The following is a 19677-nucleotide window of genomic DNA, read 5'->3' as shown; positions in this document are numbered from 1 at the left end:
CATACCTTTATGGTATTGGGGGCCTCGGCAGGGGTCCCTGGTCTGGCATATGGCATTACAGACCCTCCTGATTGCTCATTTAAATGTATTAAGACCTGAGACAGTACTTTAGTCCACCCGGTTGCGGTGGTTTTACTTGTTAGTAATTTAGTCTGCTGCTTTAATACTCTATTTTCCTTTATACCAACCCTGCTACTTATGGGTTATAGGGGAGGTGGAACCTGCATTCAGTGTCATGTTCTTTTGCCTGGTCTTGCTTGTTATGACGTTTGAAATGTGACCCCTCCTGATCACTGTCTGTTCAACAAGGGTGTCCATACATGGTACTTAGCTTTTTAAATCCCCTAAAGGAGCAGCCTGATTTGCACAGTGACATGGGAAAGCTTAGGGCAGGTTCAGTGTCTGCCCAAACCAGGGCATATTTAGAACCCTCACTCAGAGGGAGGGGACCCGTTTAATCAATTTGCCACCCTCACCGGTTGAGAGCTCTGGTAGTTGGCCTTGGACTCCTTTGGCAGTTGCCTTGGGTGTTTAGAATACACATGACACGCTGTTACAGCAATATCCAAGTCACTGTGTTTCAAGTGTCGTTTGGCATCCTTGGCAATATGCCATCTCATGACATTGTGTTGGCCACTCTCTATGTACCCAGTGTTCTTTTGGTATCTATTGAAGGGTCCGTTTCTGGGGCTCGTTCTGGGATAGGGCATCAGCTTCTTTTTTTTTTTTTTTTTAATTTTTTAGGGCATCAGCTTCTTGATTGTCAGAGGTATCCAATGCCTTATTAGCCAGGATGTAGAAAATAGCAAGGACTGCCTTAGGCTCTTGCAGGCAGACCAAATGCCCCTCCATACATACTGATCCCACAAGGGTCTACTTATGATTCATCCATCCCTTGGTTTCTCACTGTCTAAGCCATAGGTTAATTTCTTTAGGACAGCCCAACTGTCAGTGCCGAGGGTTAATAGCTAGGTTTCACGGATAGCTCTGGGCAGCCAAGTGGCTGTTGCAGTTGATTCCTTCTGGAGAGGCTCCATCTGGAGGAATGCTATACACAGTGCTAGGAGCAATTGCTCTGTGGGGGTATATCAGGGATTGTCCCCTTCTAGATCTGGGACCCAAAATCCTAGGGGCACTTTCTCCTTTGTTGTCTCTGCCACATGTTGTGGTATGACTCATACCTTCTGGAGTCATAGACACATCTTACTCAAATGGTAGCTCTCGATGGGAGATGCCCAGAGCTTTCATCTGTGTCATTAATATTCTTGCCTTCTCAAACATGACTTGCTGCTCTAATCTCCAGTCCCATATGTGCCCTTTCTTTACCAGGTGGCATGAGAGAGAGGGGCACTGTGCCAGGTGGGGAATATAAATCATCTAAAAACTCCAGATCCCTACCAAGGCTTGTATCTCTTTCACACTCCTAGGGGATGAACAGGCTGGTGTCTTATCAGTCACAGCTTCTGAGACAATGAGAATCTTACTTGACCAAACAACTCCTTGAACCTTATTGCGGCACCTTGGCCTTGAGTTTTCTGTGGGTTCACTGCCCATTTTCCCCCTTGCAGATACTCTAGCGAAGCCTGCACAGTGCCTGCAGCAAAGGCAGTCTTCACATGTTAACGTTAGATCATCAGTGTCATGGGCCTGTTTTACCGATAGGGGGAAAGGAGACACAGGGACAGGTCTTAAGTTACCATCCCATGACATATTGTGGGGCTATGCAGGTAGCCTTGGGGTGTACTTGAAAAGTTCATTATTGTCCCTTCCACATGAGGGAAAATGGATCTTAGTTATCGGAAACCGTTACTAGTCAGAATCTTTTCTATGAATCTCCTTGACGATGAAGTACTTTTGCAGGAACACTTTTTGTCAAAGCATCAGAATAAAATCTGAAAATGACAAAAGACTTAAAAATGTCCAAGGTTAAAGATTTGAAGAAAATTCATTAAAACATAATTAAGAGAATGTGGTTATTTTTATGACATACATTTTGAAATTATGACTGACGGTGTTTTACCAGGACATACCAGATTTTTAGAAATTTCAAACAAATATGCCTAAAGGAAGTTTAGCAGCATTCATATTTGACAATGCTTCCCAAGAAATTTAACATACCAAATAAGCCTAATTAGTTCAACATCTTTCTTTCATAAGGAGAGCATACATTTTTTTTTTTTTTATAAAATTTATTGTCAAATTGGTTTCCATACAACACCCAGTGCTCATCCCAACAGGTGCCCTCCTCAATGCCCATCACCCACTTTCCCCTCCCCGTTTCCCCCCATCAACCCTCAGTTTGTTCTCAGTATTTAAGAGTCTCTTATGGTTTGCCTCCTTCCCTCTCTGTAACTGTTTGTTTCCTCCTTCCCCTCCCCTCCTGGTCTTCTGTTGAGTTTCTCAGGATTTACATAGGTGTGAAAACATGGTATCTGTCTTTCTCTGCCTGACTTATTTCACTTAGCATAACACTCTCCAGTTCCATCCACGTTGCTACAAATGGCCAGATTTCATTCAAGAACATGTATCTTTTGAAATATTCTGGGGACCCTCTGGAATATTCCAAAGTTTTTTCATAGTTAAGATTTCATTGAGAATTTGATTTTGGGGAAGCTTGTAAAAAATACCCAAAGGTTTAAAAACACTTGATTAAATAGGATCACAGGTCATGGTGAAATAATACTTAGTTATCTATTTAACCAAAGTGACAAAGACTTCAAAGGCAAATACAGAAAGTTACACAGTTGTAAAAAAACACACTCCCTTTTTGTCAGAAATGCAGTTTTGTTAAGTAATCAAAGACATGATAGAGATAACATGAAGCACAGGAAATTATTTTGACAAAACAATCTTTTTTTTTTTTTTCCTGGATAGATTACTTAAAAGGTAAATAAAAACTTCATAATCTCATCAAAAGAAGACCAATAGTGCAAGAAAACTGTCCTTTTAGCAGATGAAAGAAAACTATGTTTTAGTTTTATGTTATTTAGTTCTATGTTATTTAGTTCATGTTTGTTATTAAAGCTTATTTTTCTTGAAGCCAATTAAATAGGGCTCCTTTACAGAATAATTTTGTCAGTACCCTCTGGAGGTATAAAAACAACACACACACATAACATAGATCCATAGACATACATAAACATACGGATATAAATAGAGACCCCATCACTTTCATTCTGAAACCTGATGGAGGCTGATGACTAGATTTGGGACAAAGAAATTCCTCTAGCAGTCTGTACTTAAAAATCCTCTTTCCCCCTTTTCCTCCTCAGTTTCTGTGAGGATTCTTATGGTTATCTCCTGGGGTGCTTACGTTTCAAAGGCAAAATAAGATTTACAACTTAAAGGGACTGAGAAAGAATGCACGTTTTCTCCTAGGAGTATTTTAATTGCCATTTAAAATTTTCCTTTCTATTAAAGGTTGATGGCATGGGGCTCTTTGGTCTGTTTCCTCACCAGTTACCACCACATCCTCCTCTTCATTCTCCTCACTTTACCAGAGATTCCACCGCTTAGCATCCTAACAAGGCTTTGTCACAAGAGCCTAGATCTTCACCCAAGGTCCTTGCACCCTCCTAGCTTTGCCAAAGGGCATACTAAGGTCTCCGGCTGTTTATCCTGCTCTCCCACCTTGTTGGCCAGCCCTGAAGCCAGCAGAATATCGGACCACTGCATGTCCTTCTCTAACCTCAGCTGTTCCTCCAACTCCAACCTGAACTCCAGCCTCTAGTTGGGCATCAGTGTCCAGCCGAACTGCCCACAGTCGAGGCCAGCACACTGTGGCACCATTTGTTTCTCTTTGCTCGGTGTCCTTTGTGCGGTTCCTCAGATGAGTGCATTGAAACAACTGGTATTTCTGGGCCACCTCCGCTCTCACATAGTTGTCCACAAGCATCTAATATATGGGCCATCTCTCCCCACATAGAAATTGATGGCCAATTTAGGATTTACCCTGCAGATGCCTCATTCCTGGCTGGCTCACCAGCTGTTAGTTCACAAGCTCCTCAGGGCTTTCCAGGTGTAATCTGAACCTGGCCCCCATGCATTGAGGGCAGGGAGAGATAGAAGAAAGAGGAAGAGCACTTCAGATTGGTAGGTGGCAGGTTTTATTAGCAAGTGAACTTATATATGAGGCTTGTCTTGGGTGGCCACAAGATAAGCAGATTTCCATAAACCTGTACACCAGATCTCAAACGTTTATATATAGAGGTTTTAACTAGGTTCAGACACATACCCCGTCCAGACAGCCCCAACACCACATTTCTGTTTCAAGGCTATATCCTTGGGACAGCTTCTGGCAGTGGGGAAGGCAAGTGGAACTCACATTCTAAGGACAGAGTGGGGGGTGGGGAGCTTCCAGTTGCCCGGTCCAGCTTGCAGGTCACCTGGCAGTACGTCTTCTTGATGACCTTCTTCAGCAGCCAGGCACTGTTTTAAACACTTTGAAGCATCCTTCTGAAGTAGTATTTCGGGTTCAATCAGAGAACTGGAACCACTCTAAATTGTACAGAATAGGGATTTATTGCAGGGATGAGACTTTGCAGGGTGGTTGGGGGCTGCAGAAAAAGCATCTGTTAGGCTGTTGTCCTTGAAGTCAGCAGGGCTGCCTGGAAGGAAGGAAATGTGGGCGCAGAGCAAAGCAGAGCAAGGACAACTGGTACTGGAAGATGGACTGGAACTGCATTTGACCCCTACTGGCCTAGCCTCAGAGACACGGGATCTGTAGCAGAAGCTTTGAAAAGCCACTGTGGGTCCCACTAATAGTTTTTCCTCTATTTATTTACATTTCATTGTGCATACTTTTTTTCTGGGTAACAAGTTCGCTACGTTTCTTTTACAACAATGCTTAGCATAGTTTGGGGCTCATCATTAGCACTTAGTGTGGCTGTTTGGTGGAATCAGTTAGTGCATGGATAATGTGCTTGGGCCCTTTAACACCAATTGCTACCTTTTATTGCACATTATCTGCTACCCCATGGAAGAGAGAATTGAGATTTGAGAGTTCAGGCTTGTTTCCCCAGTAAGCAGTGAAGTCCAGATTTGAGCAAAGGTCTGCTGGTGCATCACTGCCCTTCAGCCAAGCCCCTGTTCAGCAGTGAGCCCCCTGGGTTTAGCAGACCCAGGAGAGGACTGCCAAAGCCATAGTGGCTCTTCTAAAGATGCACCTGGGGGGAGGGCACCCCAGCTCTTTGGGACTCAGATGGGGTGAATGCAGACTTTCTCTCCTGGGAATTTAGAGATGAGGGCTTTGTCAACAGAGAGATTGAATGGAATCAGAAAGGCTTCAGGTATGAGGAGAACAAAGTGAGAATTCAGCCTCTGAATTTGGGGTCTCAGTGTGCTTGATTATGTCATTCTCCCAACTTAGGCTTTCTGAAGCCTGTCAGCAGCTGGGTCTACATTGACATGTGATTCCTTAATCACAGTTGCATTATGTCCTGTGGGTGCCAACACCCATGATTAGAATGAGTCCCTGCACAAAGGGTGATGGGATTTGGAGATCCTTGCCCCACCATTATCCTCATCCCCTGTTGACCTTGCTTTGTCACCTCATCCACAGCAGGGACTTGGGATCTGCCAAGAGGTTAAGTTTGGCACAGTCATTACTGATAGATAATTTGAGGAGGTAAAATAATAATAATTCAGTGAGGTGATTATTTTAAATAAATTTAAAATTTGAAATAACTTTAGATATATAGAAGAGTCACAAAGATATTACAGAGAGTTCCTGTATACCCTTCATCCAGCCTCCCTGGAGGTTAATATCTCACATAGATTACTAGGGCACATTTGCCCAAACTATGAGATTACCGAAACTGTTAATAAAATTCCAGGCTCCATTCCATTTTCCCCAGCTTTTCCACTTAATATCCTTTTTCTTTTTAGGGATCCCATCCAGGACACCATGTTGGATTTAGTTCTCCTTCTCTCCCTAGTCTCCAATTAGTTTCTCTCGGTTGTTCCTTGTCTTTCAAGACCTTGACATGTGTGAAGAGTAGTGGTCAGGCATTTTGTAGACTGTGCCTCAGTTTGTTTGGTGTTTTTCTTTTTTTTTTTTTTAAATTTTTTTTTCAACGTTTTTTATTTATTTTTGGGACAGAGAGAGACAGAGCATGAACGGGGGAGGGGCAGAGAGAGAGGGAGACACAGAATCGGAAACAGGCTCCAGGCTCCGAGCCATCAGCCCAGAGCCTGACGCGGGGCTCGAACTCACGGACCGCGAGATCGTGACCTGGCTGAAGTCGGACGCTTAACCGACTGCGCCACCCAGGCGCCCCTGTTTGGTGTTTTTCAAGATTCAGCTGAGGTTATGGATTTTTGGGTAGAACACTAAGACGTGTTCTCATCATGTCACATCAGGAAGCACATGGTATTGGCATAACTTATTAATGGGTTTATTAATGCCAGGCTTCTCCACTGAACGGTTACTATTTTCCCCTTTTCATGCCCTATTTGTTAGATACCCATCATGAGCCCAGCCCACACTCAGGGAGGAGGGAATTAAGCTGCACCTCCCAGAAGTATTTGCAAAGGATCTGGGCACCTAAGTTAAAATCAACCACTGTCGATTAGTATTGTGGGGGAGATGCTTTCATGCCTTGCAGATATCATGTTTCCAGGGAGGTGACTTTTCAAATGACTTTATTTAGTTTCAAAACTGGGAAAACAGGCTGTCTTCCTTCTTCCCAGCTTTCTGTTGCTAGGTTAGTGAATTTAGATAATAAGATGCTTAAGGAATCCTATTTCTTTGTGTATATGTAATGCTTTATCACATTCTGCTGGAAGTTGCATTTTAATATTGGAGAGAGTCTGGAGGCTGAGTCTCATGGCAGTGACGCATGGGAGCTCCAGGCTGAGGAGCTCGGTGGACTGTAATGTCATGAGATAGTGGTGCCTGCCTTTGTGTGTGTGACTCATTCATTTGCTTGCAAAGCGAAGGTAAAAACTTATAGGAAGTGCTAAGATAACGTCAATAGCAGACTATATTTTTAGATGCCTTTTCCCCACCTTGAGGGCTATATTTGAACTTCTAATTGCATTGTGTGAATTTAAGGCTGAAACATAGTTCTAGGCAGCTTCAGCCATAATTGACCCTGTGGCCAATTCAGTCAGCTCTGTGTTGAAGTGTTCTTAGTCCAGTGGTGTACTTACATGTTCCCCTATTCTCCAGCTGCTTTTTGAATTACTTGTGAAAAACCCCATATAGCACATGCTGATTTTAGCATTTTGACCAATTCTGTTATTGATCAGTGATTGCCAAACACTTTGGCAGAATAGCATGAAGGGGAATATCCTGAAGGAAAAGAAATACTTAATGTCTAAGGAAATATAAATCTGGATTGTTTTTGATCATCTTTTCCAATTCCCAGTGACACAGGTAACTGAGGTATGAGAATAAGCAACATACTCCCACCTGGTGGCAGCATACTCACCTGATTATTTGTTCTGGGAACAAAGCTGATCTTTAAGGCAAGTGGTTTGCAGATAATCTGCTCTAGCAGGAGGTGAACTGTTGAAATCTGGAACTTTTCTCTTCTAGGATGACTTCCTATTCAGCGTCTCCATTTTAAGTGGGATCCTTTGCAGCATCTTGGCTGTGTTGAAGTTTATGCTGGGGAAGGTTCTGACCAGCAGAGCACTCATAACAGATGGTGAGTAAGGCCAATGTGCCTGATTTTTGGGGGCTGAGCTCCCAGTGAGGGAAGCTACTATTCAGTTGCTTGTCCTGTACAAGAGCTCAACAATTTGGAATCTATTCCTCACCATCCTCCCCTCCCCAGGCTGTTTAATGACTCTCAGAGTTCCCATATTAGGGCAGATATCTGGTACCCTGGGAATTTAATAAACTTCATGAGTCACCTCCACTCGGACCTCTTAACAGGGTAGATTGGGGCTTCCCAGTCTGTGGTGTTTGTTAAAAATACAGATTCCAGAGCCAGACCCCAGGAAGTCATAATTACACCAGCGCCCCAGCCCGTTCGATGCACACTGAGATTTGGTGCTGCCTCCATGGCCAGTCCAAGGGGCCAGGATCCCACGTCACACCAGGGAAGATGGACCCTGTCGTGTCTAGCGCTCCTACATGACATTCTGACCACCAGCTTTCCAGTCTTCCTCAAGTGCCACTTCCTGCAGGGCCTGGTGTTTGCTTCTGGACTTGGAACGTGCCACCTTTCTCCTGGGCTGCGGAGGCCGTTTGCCCATATGAAACCCAAGCTTTTTAAGCAGTAAAAGCGGTTTAAAATAGCAGAAGGATCAGCAACTGGCACTGAGCCCTCCTCTTTGCTGTTCTGTGTTCAGCAATGTGAGGGACGCTGTGTGTGCAACCCAGGTGGCCCAACCTGGCTTCTCAAGCTCCCAGGTGAATCCCAGGGCAGGCTGGGGGCGGGCAGGGTTCGGCCCACATCAGGCCCTGTGTTTCCTGCTGTTAGAACATGATGCTGCAGTAGCAAGGGACCACCTGGGTTTTACAGAGTTCTTTTGTGCCTGGCACTGTGCTAAGTGCCACGTTAGCTGTGGAAACCACCTCCTAACACAGGATCAGAATCACCTCTTTCAGGTTTCTGTCCCATTGTTGTGAAGGGTCCTGGCTCCCAGAAGTGGAGTTGCAAATTAGATAACCTCTCTGAGATACATGAATTGATTTCTCCCAGAGCCGGATCTGAAGAACTTGTGGTTCAGTCACATGAGAATGTCTGAGGCCACAGCCTGGACCAGTCTTCTGAGGTCTCTGTCACCCACTGAGACACTGTGGCTTTATAGGCGGTTTGCATTAAGCTGAGCCTAGTATATGGTCCCATAAGACCCTGGCCCATATGGGTGTCCTTCTGTCTCTGGGGGCACACCCAGAATCTGAGCAGGAGTGGTCTTTCTCTGTGATCTTTGTGGTCTGGTGTTTTGTAACCTGAGAAAGAAAATGCCTTGTGTAGACACGGAGTCTTTCTCTACTCCGGGATGAAAGCACAGGGTGTGCTTGGCTGAGAGCTAAAGGCTGTATGGGCATCAGGCAGGGGTTTGGGTGTGGGTTCACCAGTCCCTCCAGAGGGACACCACTCTGACAGGGCCCTGTAGGCCCAAACAGGGCAGAGGCCTGACTGGACCTGGCTGGACCCTGGCTTCTCCAGTGGCGGTTCTGTGCCTCCTTCTCTGTGTCTCTTTACCTGGAAAATGAGGGGCAAAGGAGGCAGGTGTGGGGCAGGCTGGGCCGGTCAGCACAGCTTTCCAGGCTCCCAGTGGTGAGTCCTCACCTGGGGCTCTTCTTCCAGTCTTGAGCTGGGCGCCCAAGTCACAAAGCCCCCTGGCTTGCAGAGCATGAGCATTTTATCTGTTTACTTGACTGCAGTGGAGACACAGGCAGTGTTTCCCCAGAAGCCTGAGTGTGGACCCAGCAGTCAGACCCGCCCTCCCACCCCCCCACCATGATCCTGGAGCTTGACCCCTTCTTCTCAGAATAAGGGGCCCTCTGCCTTGAGTGATAGTTTTACTTAAAGTTAGATATTCCAGATACTGAGTTTCTGTTTAGGCTTCATTGTCCTTCTAAACTCCCACCATTTTATAAGGTGTATCAAGAAGACCACAATGATAAGTATGTTGTTTTTTTTTAAGTTTATTTTTATTTATTTTGCAAGCAAGCAGGGGAAGGGCAGAGAAAGAATCCCAAGCAGACTCTGCACTGTCAGCACAGAGCCCAATGAGGGGCTCGAACTCAGGAACCATGAGACCATAACCTGAGCCGGAACCAGGAGTCAGATGCTTAACCAACTGAGCCACCCAGGTGCCCCCATAAGTATGTTTTTTAAAATTTTCACTTCTGACTCTTTAATTTTTACACACAAAACCAACTACACACAAGCAGTCTTGCACCAGGGAGGGGTCATGACAAAGAGAAGTGGACAGTTTGAGTGATAACTGTTCCACCAACAGGTAGAAGCTGGGGTGGGGGTGCATTCCTGGGCAGAGGGGATGGTATGGGGAGAGAGCCTGGGGTACCTGAAAGGTGCAGGGGGAAGGGGCACAGGGCAGATCCTGCAGGACCTCAGATCCACAGTAGGATTCTGGATGTTTTGTTAAATATTTATCAGAGGAGGTGACATGATGGATGTTTTCTAAAGAGTCCTCTGGCTGTCAGGGTGGAGGACAGAGTGAAGGGAAGGAGATCTGCAGCAGGGAGAAGTCTCTGGGGAGCCAAGGGGGTGGCAGCAGCTGGGGACGGAGGAGGGCAGAGGGCTGGAGGATGGGGGGAATTGAAATGGTGATAGTATTTGTAAAATGGGCTGGGCTCCTAGTTGAATTGTCCATGGGGTTGATGAGTCACACACATACAGAAGGACAGAGAGCACTGTTGCAAAGTGAAGAGTAGCCAGTTCCTCATCCCAAGCCTGTTACCCATAAGTGGCCCCTGGGAGGTCGGCGAGCTCTACAGTCTCTTGCTTGGTGGGAGCACAAGCCGACTGTGCAGCAGTAATTACAGCCTCCTGCTAACTGGATCATCTGGGGTCCCAGTTTTGCTCATTTATTGATTAGCAGATCTTAGGGAACTGTGTGTAACTATCTCCTTTCTGTTCTTCCATCCCTTTGGGAGGCAGGGGCAGAGTGGGGTTCAGGAGCCATGCCTATCTTTACTGTCAGGGGCTTTTCCGAGGGGCTGGTTCTGGAGGGCATCCTTTGTGACTGCCTGGGAGTGCCCTTCCCATGTCTGGCCAAAGGCTGGGGGCAAGCCCGGAGCTTCTCTCCCAAGAGGGAAGTAAGTTCTGGTGCAGGAAGGGTGGGCAGGCCTCCTCTGTCACCTGGAGTGGTGGCCCTTCCCACGTTGGAGCTGTGTGTGAACTGGGTCGGGCTGACTCCACCAGATCCTTTGTCGCTGGGTTGTGTCCTTACAGCCAGAGAGCGGATCTTTAGGAAAAGGGGGACAACAGAGTGTGGACAAATTCTGGAATTTCCCCCTCTTGCCACACAGTGCAATAAATCTTATTTGGTTTTGTTGCTTTGAATATTCAGTCAACATGAGATTGTTCCTGTCAGCACTAGGCTGAAGTTGGCTTTGTGTTATTTAAGGGGGCGCCTGGGTGGCTCAGTTGGTTAAGTGTCCAACTTCAGCTCAGGTCATGATCTCACGGTTTGTGGGTTCGATCCCTGTATCAGGCTCTGTGCTGACAGCTCAGAGCCTGGAGCCTGCTTCGGATTCTGTGTCTCCCTCTCTCTCAAAATAAACATTAAGGTAGAATGACTTTGTGCAGCAAGTTAATAGTACAAATCAAACAGAGGAAGATTGTGGAAAGGTGCCTGGGGGAGGTTCCAAGCTAGGGGCCAGCAGGGACAGATAGAAACCTGAGTTGAGGGGCCTGGGCCAACTGTCCTCATTCCCTCAAGATCTAGAACACCAAGAGGCTATGATGGCTTTCAAACACATGAAAAACTTTAATTAGAATTTTCTGCATAAAATTAATGTTTTTAATTCTGCAGACTCTTACCTAGTCATTAAGGTCAGAGCTTCTCAATATTTTTTTAAAGATAGAGACAGCGAGCAGGGGAGTGGCAGAGGAAGAGGGAGACACAGAACCTAAAGCAGGCTCCAGGCTCTGAGCTGTCAGCACAGAGTCCGACGTGGGGCTCAAACTCATGAACCATGACCTGAGCTGAAGTCAGACACTAAACTGACTAAGCCACCCAGCTGCTCCAGAGCCTCTACTTAAAGCCTCTGATGTTATTTTGCATTCTTAATGTGATAATAGCATTTACGCTTCACAACAGCTCTGGTTTTAACCAAGGGGTCAGGAATAAGCTGTGAGCCTGGGTGGGGGGACCCAGCAGTGAGTGACCACCGGGCCTTGTGTGCTGCATGCACCTGGCCAGCATTACTGTGAGCTCCGGGTTCATGTGAAATGATTGGCTGCAAAGGCGCTCAATTCAGAAGGATGTGGCAGGGCAAAGAGGGGATTGTCCCCTAGTCCCTGGTGCTTGTCCCAGTGTTCTTGCGCAGGCTTACAGAGGTGGGGCTGAACTGTGTCGGCCTCCGCCCTAAGCAAAGGTGAGCAGAGCCAAGCAAGTTGGAAGCTGCTCCCAGAAGGTGTTAAGTGAGGGGAGACTCGGTGAATTCACTAGCTGTGTACTAGCTGCTTGCGTGGGTTGGGCCCCAGCACAGCAAGGTGACTTGGTGGAGCTGAGCGGACACCTAGTGGCTGACTGGGGGACTCTCACTGTTCTCTGCATCTTCTCTGAGCTCCACCTGCTTCTCTGAGGGCTCCAGGGGCTCACCTGTGCCCCTGATAAAGATGGAGCGGGGAGCAAATGAATCCAGTGTGCCCTGGGGCAGTGGTCAGCTCCTCCCTGTCTCCCCCTTTCTTCTAGCCACCCTGAAACAAAATTCCCCCAACTTTGAGAAAGCCCAAGATGTTAACTGCAGCCCAGGTAGCCTGTGTCCTTGTATTAAAAAGGACAGGAAGATGCAAGGGACAGCTGGAGGCAAGAGGGTCAATGCGTGCTTCTCATAATAGGAAGGGGAAATGGGATCTTGATGGATCAGTGGACAGGAAGGAAATTCTGCTTCTCCAGACCTGCTGTTTGCCTACTTCGCGAGGGGTGAGGCACCACTGAGGATGTGATTGCAGAGGGCAACATCATGGGCTAACCAAAGAGGCAGGGAGGGCCCGGGTGCTCCACATGCCAGGGCCCGGGATGGACTCAGCTGGCACAAAGCTTCCCACTGCCGTGACAAAGGGCTACAGGTGGGCCGTGATGCTTTTAAAACATAGGGTTTAGAAGCGTCTGCTACAGGCGCTGCATGGACAGTGGAGATGGAAAGGATGGTGAGCCCATTTCTTCATGGTCTAAAGGTAGGTGAGCACAGAGAAGCCATAGATGACAACCACACAGGGGCCACACTGACGTGGGGAAGCCAGGAAGCAAAATGGGGTGGGGCCTGCTCTCTCTAGGGCACCTAGAGCTAGCTCTTGGGCTGGCTGGCCATCAGAAGAGACCTCTGGTGAAGGGTGGAGGTGCTCACTGTGGGTGGCAGGCAGGGATGGCCTGGCTAGACATGGGAGTGCAGGCAGAGCCCTCCCTAGCTCCAGGCTCCCAGCAAGTCCTGGCCTCTGTGTCCTCATAGTTCCCTGGCCTGGCCTTTGGAGGATGTGGCCCCCGGATGGGAGGAAGGTGGAGGTGTTTGCCTTTTCCAGTCCCCATCACCTTTATTCAGGTGAAATTGAGTTGGCAGCATTCTCCAGGCATGACCCTTGAGCAAGCTTGGAAGGGAGTGGGGAAGCTGAGTCTCCAGGAAGCCTCTGACTATCCCTCTGCCTTGCGGGAACAAAATCTCTGCCTGAGCTCCCAACCTCCCCTCTCAGGTGGGGAGCGGGGGTGTCTCTCTAGCACTCTAACCACAGGCCCTGCCTGGGATGGCTTCCTCTCTCAGGACAGCTGAGTCCAGCTGCTGCTAAGTAGGAGCCCTCTTGGCACAGCCCAGGCCATGTTCCATGCCTTCCTTCCCTCCTCTCCTCCATCTATTAACTCATTGATTAATGCAGTAATCACCTCAGCTTCTGTTCTGGGACTTGGAATATTTCAAGAGAGAAAACCCCTGTCCTTAAGCTTATATCTGTAACAAGAAAAACAGTACAAATACCATCTTTGGAAGGGAAGAGCTCTGCAGAAGGATGATAACAGCACGAATGAGAAGGTAGGAGAGGAGGGATGGGTACGGAGGAATCATTTTCAGGCGCTGAGAGTTCAGGCTGGGAAGGAGGCAGCATGAGACGCCCCAGAAAGAGAGGTACAGGCTGACAGTGATGAGTCTAGAGGCTCTGGGGGATGCCAGGGCTGGCTGATGCAGGTGGTAGTGTGGTTGGAGCACAATGCACTGGGAGGTCCGTGTGTGTGATGGGGGAGAGGTGGCTGGGGTTGCTCATGTCAGCCTTGCAGAGTTTGAATGCTATTCAGAATTGGGCAGCTTTTCGATTGGAGGCCTTCAGCTGCTGTGTGGGGAGGAGGGAAGCAGGGAAGATGCTGAGAGGCTATTGCAGGGGTGCAGTCAAGGGGCAGGTGCGCAGGGATGGTGAGAGGTAGACTTTGGGAGGTAACAGCTGGAAAGAATCACTTGACTGGTCAGACTTGGTATTTTGGGTGTGAGCGATGTTAAGGACGGGGTCCTAGATTTTTGGACTAGGTGGATGGTGGCACCATATATAGAGAAGGTAGCAAGAGGGCCAGGTGTTTGGGTGCAAAAATTGAGATTTTCGCTTCAACCATATTCAGTTGGAGATGCTTAGGGGTGGGTTTCCAGCTCAGCAGAAGGTCAGAACAAAGAGAGCATGTGGGGAGGGCACAGGCAGAGGAGAGGTTCCCACAACTGCACCGGGGAAGGGGGCGCCCCCAGGGGAGAGGAGAAGGATCCAGCAGTAGGATGGGGAAGGGATGGGTGGAGGGCAGAGAGGAGAGCCAGCCCTGTGAAGCAGAGCACAGGTTATGATCCCTGGAAGGTGGCAGCCTGGTCACTGATGACCTCGCCACAGTGGAGCCGGAGGAGGAAGGGTGACTGGAGCAGGAGCCGTGGCAGGGAGACAGCTCTTCCAGGAGTTGTGTGAAGGGCAGCAGAGCTGAGCTTGTGGTGGAGGTGGCATGGGGTTCAGGAAGGAGTCTGAGAAGGGGGATGTGAGGCTTCTTCCAGGAAGGATGCTTCAGGAGCGGGGACAGAGATGAAGTTGGCTCTATGCAGGGACAGCAGCTGCGGACAGTGGGTGGTGGGCTGGTGTTAGGAAAATGATGTAGTGTTGTCTGGACCAACGTGCTCTAAGCAGTCCACGGTCATGGCAGCAGCAGAGAGCTGGAGTGGGGAGAAGGCAGACTTGAGGGGAGAGAGGGAGGGTCCCATTCAGTGACCATCATTCCTTGCCCGCTAGGTCCAGCTGTTCCCATCACTGGGGAGTGGCCTGCCCAAGTCCACTCCTTGGATCCTGAGAAAGGGGTTGGATGTAGGCGTTGCTCAGCTCCTCTCTCCACATGTATGGCCCCCTATGTATGCACATGAGGTGGTTCAGTCCCGATCTTTGTGCTTGAACCTGATGCCAATGCTTTTGGGTTGAGCAGGTGGAGCTGCCCCAGACACGCAGGGGCGCCTGTTGTGGGGGAGGTGCATGGGCCTAAAGCTTCTCTCGGGGTTACTGTCAGGCTGAGGCAGGTGTGACCCCCGGCGGCCACTCCAAGCTGTTCATTCCCATGGGGCTTTTGAAAATTCACAGGTCAAATGAAGTGGGGATCAAATGAGGCACCATCTGTGAAAGGAGACTCTGGTCAGTATCTGTTAGCGCCCAGTTTTGTTTTGATTGCCATCTCTGCAACCCTGTCACAAATTCTAGACTTTGCATTTCCTTTCTTGGAGAGTGAAAATCCCCAGCTGATGTGAGGCTCTGGAGGGAAAGGACATGGGTTCAGGTAGAGTCCCAGCCTGCCTTTCTCAATCTGTGTAACCTTCGGTCAACGGGTTGAGCCTCACTCTGCTCAGCTTAGCTCTCTCGCTGGTTAAGTGGGATAAAAATCTGACTTGATACGATGCAGAAGATTCCAGGTTGGTCTTTGGTCCAGCAGACATTTGAGCCACCAAGGATTTGAGTGTCTCCTGTGTACAGATGCTGTCCTGGACCCTACAAGTTCAACAGGGATAGAAGCCCCTGCTCCTCTTGAGGTCTGCATTCTTGTGTGTGGGACAGTGACGACAAACGTGTCACATGGGCCTCGGCGCCTGGCAGGGCCTGGACACTTGCCAAGGCACCATGTGGGTGTCTGAGGTGGTGGCTGTCACTCTCGAGTGCTTCTGGGCAGCGTTCCTTGCAGCACAGGATGTGGAGGCACGCCTGGCCTTTGGGTGGTTTCATTGGTGGCTAAGAAAGTTTACTTGGCACTGCTGTCAGCCTCTCTTTGCTGTCTCTCCAGGGTTTAACTCCCTTGTGGGTGGCGTGATGGGCTTCTCCATCCTTCTGAGTGCGGAGGTGTTCAAGCATAACGCGGCCGTCTGGTACCTGGACGGCAGCATAGGCGTCCTCATCGGCCTCACCATATTTGCCTACGGGGTCAAGTAAGTTCTCCTTTTGTCTTTGCTTTCCCAGTAGCCAGGAGTGCCATATTTTCCACTCCTGACAGTCACCCCTTGCACCTGTGACACTCCTGAGCCTGGGAGAGATTAGGTGATTGGAAAAGCCCCCAGCAGGGGTCAGAGGTTTTTGTGGCTGGCACAGAAAGGAGCCAAGGGCTTTTAGGAGTTAAAGCCTAGGCCACTTGTCAGAGGCTTACTTCTATCTGTGGTCTTGACAGCTTGCTCCACGGTCTTCCTCTTCTCTCTTTGTGCTTGAGGATGTGTGTCCTTCCCTTTCTCTGTAATGACACACTGGGTAAGCACCTCCTGCTGCCTGCTTCTGTGGAATGCTCAGGGGGCAGGGCCCAGCAGCACCACCCGGACAGACCCCACCTAAGGAAACTTTTTACAAAAGGGACTTGTCAGTGCAAAAGGACCACTTGTGAGGATAAACCCACCATAAGTCCTCTCATTGAAGAAATGCTGCCCAGCCATCACTGACTCGGTGTTCACACATCCGGGCTAGAGCCGGGCTTTGAGAGAACGTTTCTAAAAGGTGTTGTGTTTCTAATTGTTGACGCACTTCCTGGATCCCGTGAGGATAGCTATAATAAAGATGGGCCATAAGCGTTGGCCAAGATGAGGAGACACTAGAGCATCACCCATTGCTGGTTTCAATGTGAAGCAGGAGTCGTTCCTGCAAATGTTCAACATCGGAGTTCCCACTTCTTGCTGTCTACTCTGGAGCCATGAAAACACACAGCCACGCAGTGACTTGCACATCAACCATCACAGCAAAGTTATTGATAGTAGGCACAACCCAAAAGTCTGTGAGTGGATGAGTATGGTAGAGCCGCACGGTACTCCTCAGCCCCAGAAAGAACAAACTATTGCCCCATGCCAAAACGTGGCGGAACCTCAAAAGCATGGTGTCAGCAGCCAGTCACGAAAGGCCACGTTATGTGATCACGTATGTGATTCCACACATACGAAATGTCCAGAATAGACCCAAGCGTAAAGACCAAGAGTACATGAGCAGGTTCCACAGGAGGGGACCACCGGGGCCTGACTGCAGGGGGGATGGGGCGATAGACATGTTCTGGAATTCGACAGTGGCTAATTAGGGTTTGTGCAATCTATGAATATACCAAAACACACTGAATTGTTTATAAAAAGGTTGAATGTTACTGTATGTGATTTATAGCTTTAAAAAAGCCTTCTGTTTGCTTCCCCAAGTGCTTAAGCTCCAGGGCTGTTGGGGTGACCTGCGTGTTTGCTTTTTTGCAGACTCCTCATTGACATGGTGCCCAGGGTGAGGCAGACCCGCCACTACGAGATGTTTGAGTGACAGCGGCCAGCGGGGCCAGAGCGGGCTGCTCGGCATCCGCAGGAAGACAGTCAAGAGGACCAGGTTTCCACGCAGGCAGATGGTGCCAATATTTAACTGAACATCCAGTTACTTTTTAGGAGGTTTTTGTGTTCCTGGGAACAAGGTCTGCCCAGCTGGTCGGTCCACACTGCTCCCCCTTGCTCCACTGCCCCTGTCAAATATGTTAGGACAACACGCACAGGGGTGAGGACAGGCTTCCCCACCTCCAGCGAGAACTGACCTTTTTTATTTCCTGGAGTAAAAATGTTTTTGTGGGTAGGATACAATCTCTACGTGGCAAAAAGCTCCTCTGTGGTGCTTGAAGCCTGATCTGGATGGCACCTGCCCAGACCCACCTCCACTTCCAGACTCTCGTATCTCCTGGCAGATTTTAAGGGAAGACCGTACCTTCTGTCCCTCACCCCTTTACATACCCAGAACCATCAGTATAGATCACTTCCTAATTTCTATCAAGGTATTTCATTAGTTTCATACTGTTTTACTAATCCCCAATCTAAACAGAGTTCAAAAGGAGACCATTCTATTTTTAAAAGTACTTAGTGATACACGTATGAGCTTTGCATGGTTGAACTAAGCACATGACCCTTTCTTGTACATTCAGAACCTGAACATACATGTAAAAACAGGATCCATTTTTGAGAGATGTGAAACTACAGTTTATTTGTAATAAATAATTATATAATCTATCCATTTATGCATATATCTATATGCTGTGTTAAGTGGTAATGGTACATTACAGTCTGTTAGAGATGGCTTGCCCCTCTGTAAGGAACAAGATGTTCTCCGTTGATGTAACATTAGGTATAGATTCTGTAAAAATGTTCCCCTGACACACAACATTCTGTACCTCTGGCACTGCAGCTTGTCCAAGCAACAGTGTCTGACCAATAAAGACCTTTACCTGTTTTGTATGGTACGGGGAGGTTATCTTGGAGCGTCACTGTGTTGGGTAGGTACTCCGGTGTGAAGGATGATGTGGAAGGAGTCACTTGTGCCTGGGGGTGGTGAGCGGGGAGACCCTCAAGGACGGTCCTAATGGGCTCTGCAGACCCTGTGAGGTAGGGTGGTTGCACATGCATGTGGGGGTGCCTGGGACTGCCGGGTTCTGCCCCCCAGCCCTCACCCCTGCCCGCCGTGCCCCATCTCCCATGGGGCTGTCTCAGGCCGGCTGAGGGGAGGTGGTTCGTTCTGAGGGGTCACTGACCTTGATTCAATCTGACGCTTCCCGTGTAGCTTCCTTCCTCCAACAGCATTTTGAGGAGGTTCTATGGGATGTTAAAATGTCACATGGGAAAAAGGGTCGACTGTATGAGTGGATCTGGGAAATGCAAGATTCGATAGGTTTCTTTTTTGCACGTTTTTCTCGCTGTAGCTCATCTACATTGTGGAAGCTCAGGGAGGGGAAGCTATGATGTAGTACCCCCCAAACTTAAGCATTCAAGTTTTTGCTGGCACTTTTGGGGACCTGAGTCCCATAGATGCATGATGAGAACTGCATGGTGTCTGCGTTCCAGGCAGTAGCCAGGAATACCGCCGGCTGCAGAAAGGCTGGCCATGACCTTTGTTGTTTCCAGGGCATCTCAAAAAGAAAACAAAGCCCACGAATCCTCTTGCCAATTCTGTTCCCTTGTAGGTGAATGCAAAGCGGGGGGCGTGCTCTGACATCAGTATTGGGGGATGTGATAGAACACTCCATAGTAAAACCCTTCCCTCCCCACCCCTTAAACATACCTTCTCATTAGCATTTTCCACAGGGTGTTTGCAGATGGTGGGATGTCCTCAGTGGATGCCGGCACTGGAGGACACAGCTGGATTTGTTCCATCGGTGACCCTGCACCCCCCCCCCCACTGACCCCCAAAAACCACTGCCACCTGTCACACAACAAAAGTTTATTGAAAAATAAAGTTCTCCCTAGTTTTCTCTACAACAGTGGAAAACAAAGCAGTGTTCTCTATGCCGGTACAGTACACTTGGACAGCAACACCTTATTTGTAGAATCCTGCACTACGTCACCCCAGAAGTGAACAGTAGAAAATGGTTGTACCAGGAGCTGTTTGGGGACACAGACGCAAATGGCCGTTAGCTTAAGGACGTCAAGGTTATGACAGCAACTACAGTAGAAGGGGTATCACCATCTCCTTTGGCATTGATTATCCTGCTCTTGTCCTGTTAATACTTGGGCATGACAGTGAGCAAAATGCTTCCCAGGTCTGTCCCACCTTG

General features: G+C 48.4%; 1 protein-coding gene across 1 annotated transcript in view; it reads left to right on the top strand.

Annotated features, from left to right (window-relative positions):
- TMEM163 (transmembrane protein 163) overlaps positions 1 to 19283 on the top strand; it is a 238859-nt gene extending 219576 nt beyond the window's left edge. The window contains exons 6-8 of the mRNA XM_042948518.1: positions 7541 to 7652; positions 15925 to 16066; positions 17351 to 19283. Of these exons, the coding sequence (XP_042804452.1) occupies positions 7541 to 7652; positions 15925 to 16066; positions 17351 to 17411 (315 nt within the window). The 3' untranslated portion in view covers positions 17412 to 19283. The remainder of the gene's footprint in view (positions 1 to 7540; positions 7653 to 15924; positions 16067 to 17350) is intronic.
- Positions 19284 to 19677: the final 394 nt, after the last annotated feature.

The sequence above is a fragment of the Panthera leo genome, chromosome C1 (genome assembly GCF_018350215.1).
Source record: "Panthera leo isolate Ple1 chromosome C1, P.leo_Ple1_pat1.1, whole genome shotgun sequence".
Classification (NCBI taxonomy): domain Eukaryota; kingdom Metazoa; phylum Chordata; class Mammalia; order Carnivora; family Felidae; genus Panthera; species Panthera leo.
Note: the sequence above shows the minus strand (reverse complement) of the source record. Positions and strands in the feature narration are given on the sequence as shown.